At 37.8% G+C, this 4,870-nt stretch overlaps 1 protein-coding gene across 1 annotated transcript; it reads left to right on the forward strand.

Annotated features, from left to right (window-relative positions):
- The first annotated feature begins 211 nt into the window (after positions 1-211).
- LOC108363753 (uncharacterized) lies at positions 212-1,312 on the forward strand. Its single transcript, XM_017617222.1, has one exon. The coding sequence runs from the start codon at positions 212-214 to the stop codon at positions 1,310-1,312; it is 1,101 nt and encodes a 366-aa protein (XP_017472711.1).
- Positions 1,313-4,870: the final 3,558 nt, after the last annotated feature.

Genomic DNA, 4,870 nt, shown 5'->3' on the forward strand with positions numbered 1-4,870 from the left:
CGAGCAGAAAAATTTTAAAATTAAAATTTTCTTCATACATATCTGCAGACCTAGAATTTGGTATGCGCATCCGCTTATCCACGATTCGACGGTATGCCATATTTGACATGTAGTACAGACAAATCTGCCTGTGTATATTCTGCTTTTTTTTTTATCGTTTCTAATATTCACAAACGCTCATCACCAAACTCTACATGGCGGCGTTCAGCAGATGCTTTCATTTGTCTCTCAACGTTACTGGATTCTATCAGCGCGCAGCTTAGCAAAATCCGTGCTCCGTAAATGCGTAATCTGTTTCAAATACACAGCGAAGGTGCATCAGCAGCAAATGGGAAATTTACCCGCAGTTCGTCTTCAACCAACCAAACCGTTTCAGCACAGTGGACTCGACTACGCTGGTCCCATAACACTAAAGCTTTCACTACTTCGCAAAGCGGCAACCACAAAAGGCTATATCTGCCTGTTCATTTGCATGTGCACGAAGGCCATACACCTTGAAGTAGTTTCAAGCTTAAATACTGACGCCTTTATCGCCGCATTTTGTCGCTTTGTATCAAGGAGTGGTCGATGCAGCGATTTATACTCTGATTGCGGTACTACATTCGTAGGGGCTAACAAAGAGCTAAAGGTTTCCTTTCAGCAGCAAAAGGTTTCGCTCCCCGAACATCTTGCTGCCGCACTTGCAAATGAAGGTACGACATGGCACTTCATTCCGCCCGCTTCACCAAATTTCGGAGGCTTATGGGAAGCGGCGGTTAAGTCGACTAAACATCATCTAAGACGAATAATGCGAGATCGGGTGCTTACTTTTGAAGAACTCAGCACGCTTCTTGCACAAATTGAAAGTTGCTTGAATTCTCGGCCGCTCTGCCCATTGTCAGCATATCCCACTGATCATCAAGCGTTGACACCTGCACACTTTCTTGTAGGTGAACCCACAACTTGCGTCTCAGAGGAGAGCCTGCTTGACTCTAATATCGACCACCTGACCCGCTGGAAACTAGTTGAGCGCCTAAAGCAACATTTCTGGCATCGATGGGCTAACGAATACTTACACACTCTACAAACTCGCACCAAGTGGACACAAGTTCAAAAAAATCTTCGCGTCAACGACATCGTTTTGCTGCAACATGAGCGTAGCGCTCCTGGCTATTGGCCGTTGGCGAGAGTGCATGAGATACATCCCGGTGCAGATGGTCTAGTAAGGGTCGTTACGCTTTTCTGTAATGGCAAACTTGTGAAGCGGCCGATTTCTAAAATTTGTTTGCTGCCCATCAATGGTAACACTGACACCACTGCCGATGTTTTGTAACTTAGCCAGCTTGTTTCTCGCTGACATGATGAACCTTAAAAACTTCGTTTTTGCTGCGGAGAATGTTCAATATTATTGCATAGTATTTTACTTTCTTACTGACTTTTGTAGCTCTGTAATGTTGTACTGAACATTGAATTGTTTTTACGCTTTGCAACCCTGTAATGTAAAACTGAACATTGCTTTTTGTAATAAACTCTCTCTTGAATTCTGAACTTTGAAGAAAAGACACGCGGTTTTTAACTTAACCTGAATTTTATAACAAGGTTCGTATTACTATTAATGTCTTCGCAACAGCCATATTTTGCTTTTTTTGCAAATACCTAGTGCCTTTTCCTGCCTTTTTCGCTATATTGTTTTGCCTTTTTTTGCCTTTTTTGCAACACCTAGTGCCTTTTCCTGCCGTTTTCCTATTTGATTTTGCCTTTTCCAGCCTATTTCCTTATTTTATTTTGCCTTTTTTATAGGTTTTTAGGTCCTAAAAATCCGTTCCCTGCCCATTAGCATTCCAAACGTTTGCGAATATAGTTTTTTGTTGAACATGAAATAGTTATTGTCATTTAGGCAAAAACTTAACATTTCTTGGAACTTATTTTTCGGAATATTAGTTTTATGTTGAATTTGGTCCCATTTATTCATTACGATTTTTGAGGCTAACATTGTTGGTAAATTTGTGAACAAGGAGACGACATCGAACGACACTAATACATCTTCATCACACACACATATATTGGCTAGTTTATCTTTTAGGTTGAATGCATTATTCACGTTGTATTTTTCCGAAAATAATATTTTCAAAATATCTCCGATGTATTTTGACATTTTATTACAGGGGACCATAAAAGAAGAAACAATAGGACGAAGAGGAACATCTAGCTTATGAATTTTTGGCAATCCATAAAGTCTTGGCAATGTGCCTGCCGTGCATGTGAGTTGTTGTTTTTCTCTAAAGTTGATGTGCTTGCCTTTGTAAAGTTCGTCCACTATTTTGTTGTTCTTTCTTTGGAAAGTGTTTGTGGGGTCACTTGTTATTGTTTTGTACGTGTTTTTGTCTTCTATTAATTTATTCATTTTCTCCAGGTACTCTGTTTTATATATAGCTACTGTTTTGTTTCCTTTGTCGGCATCAGTAATAACAACATTGTTTTTGTGTAGCTTGACGAACGCCTTTGCTTTGTAAAAAGCTGCTAAAATAAATTTCTCCGCTGAGTTATGCTTAATATTGCGTTTGAACAGTAGGATTCTGCTGCTCACTTTATTTCTGGCTATTTCTTTTTCTTTTTCATTCTCTAGTGATTGGATTAGTTGTTCCATTTCCGCTATTGTATGTATTGGTGAGAAATTCGATTTAGTTGTTGGTAAGGNACTTTTTCTTTTTCATTCTCCAGTGATTGCATTAGTTGTTCCATTTCCGCTATTGTATGTATTGGTGAGAAATTCGATTTAGTTGTTGGTAAGGTGAATTTTCTACCAAGTGAGAGTATCCACTTTACTTCTTCGGGAAATTCGATTGTTGTGTTGTTAACGAACCAGTTATTGTCTGTTTTGATTCCTAATTTCTGGACTTGTTCATATTTAAGTTTATTTATTTTTGAGTGGAGAGTCACCCTCTTCTTTTCTGCGATCCTCTGACCAAGAAAATTTTGCTTATTAACGAACGTGTTGAATTCTAGCTCGTTTAAATCATGTTTTAGTTGTTGTTGTGCCTGATTCAAAAGATCTTTAGTTAGTTTTATATTAATGTTTGTTTGNGTAACGAACCAGTTGTTGTCTGTTTTGATTCCCAATTTCTGGACTTGTTCATATTTAAGTTTATTTATTTTTGAGTGGAGAGTCACCCTCTTCTTTTCTGCGATCCTCTGACCAAGAAAATTTTGCTTATTAACGAACGTGTTGAATTCTAGCTCGTTTAAATCATGTTTTAGTTGTTGTTGTGCCTGATTCAAAAGATCTTTAGTTAGTTTTATATTAATGTTTGTTTGCGTAATTTCTATATTTAATATTTTCATAAGAAAGACTCGTTTCGACTTTTCTATCTGTTGTTTAATCCTCTCAGAACTGGTATTTATGGTTAAGTTTTTTATAGAATTTTTCNTCATGTTTTAGTTGTTGTTGCGCCTGATTTAAAAGATCTTTAGTTAGTTTTATATTAATGTTTGTTTGCGTAATTTCTATATTTAATACTTTCATAAGAAAGACTCGTTTCGACTTTTCTATCTGTTGTCTAATCCTCTCAGAACTGGTATATATGGTTAAGTTTTTTTATAGAATTTTTCAAGTGAATTTGTCATTTGTGCCATTTAATGCCTAGTGGAAATCCAGCATTAGAGTTTAACCAAATATACTAAACAGAAAGAAGGTAAACACACCAGATATTGTTCAACATGTTAGAAAAACTTTTTCATTATCGATTTTCGACTACTAATGACAAAAAGCTTAACCTTTTTTTTCAAAGCAATAATCTGTAAAAAATTGTGTCTGCATTGACCTTCATTAAAAAACCAGGACAATTTAAGTGTGGACCAGGACACCAGGACATTTTGTTTAAATCAGGACAAATCCTGGAAAACCAGGACGCCTGGCAGCCCTAGGTTGGACGTTCTTCCACCGGGGTGAACGCCAGTACTCGGCGAAGGAGTATCTCCCCCACCACAAATACAGCACCGAGTTTGCGCTCCTTTACGTGGCAACTGTAGTACACGTTGCAAGGCCACACGTTTACCTCACCTTGCCCAGTCTATCGCATTTCTTGGATGGTGGTGATGTCAGACTTTGTCTTCCCGAGGGCAATCAACCAGCCGGGAAGAGGCACCTTTGTAGTATATCCAAAATACATATTTATATATCCACACGAGTCAAAAGTATAATGAACCTATTTAGAAACTTACATAAACAAATCAAGGCTCAAAATAATGTCCGCTTGTATTTCTGCTTACACTGCATTCTCTCATAAGCACATTTTGCTAAGCTAAGCCAATGTGCATATGTATGTGTAATGTAAAACGGTATATAGAAATCGTCCCTTAACCAAAAGTTGCACATCATCTACATAGGCGATTACCCGACAGCTCACTTTTTCCAGTTCCTCTATAAGGTCGCTTGCAACCGCAATCCAGAGCAGGGGAGATAGAACACCACCACTCGGCTACCGCCTATTAAGTAGTTGGCTGCTTTGTTTGCTCAGGGAACGTAGAACACAAAGAAATAGCAAAATTACCTAGTGTGGACATTCACCTCGTCGTCGGTAAAGCAGTTACCGTATTAATTCAAATAAGTTCTTATTCAATTTTAATTGGATTCCTATCTGAATTCGTATGGTGACTGCATTACCGATGAAAAGGTATACACTGAGGACCAAAATCTCATACATAAAGTGAATTTTCTTGCGATATATTCGCAATATAAGAAGGCTTTTTTGTAATCTAGCTTCGGATTTCACATTTCCAATGTTTATTTCATCAGGAGACCATAATAACAATAATTAATACAAGCAGATAAAGAAGAAAATTGCAAAAAACGTGGCAACTGGATTGTTTCAGTTTTGCACCCGCTAGAAAA

The sequence above is a fragment of the Rhagoletis zephyria genome, unplaced genomic scaffold, assembly GCF_001687245.7.
Source record: "Rhagoletis zephyria isolate East Lansing unplaced genomic scaffold, Rhagoletis_zephyria_1.1 Rzeph_scaffold_01360, whole genome shotgun sequence".
Classification (NCBI taxonomy): domain Eukaryota; kingdom Metazoa; phylum Arthropoda; class Insecta; order Diptera; family Tephritidae; genus Rhagoletis; species Rhagoletis zephyria.

Bases quoted from the DNA above. Each gene is read 5' to 3' on its own strand.
- LOC108363753 (XM_017617222.1), top strand. From the start codon at position 212: ATGCTTTCATTTGTCTCTCAACGTTACTGGATTCTATCAGCGCGCAGC.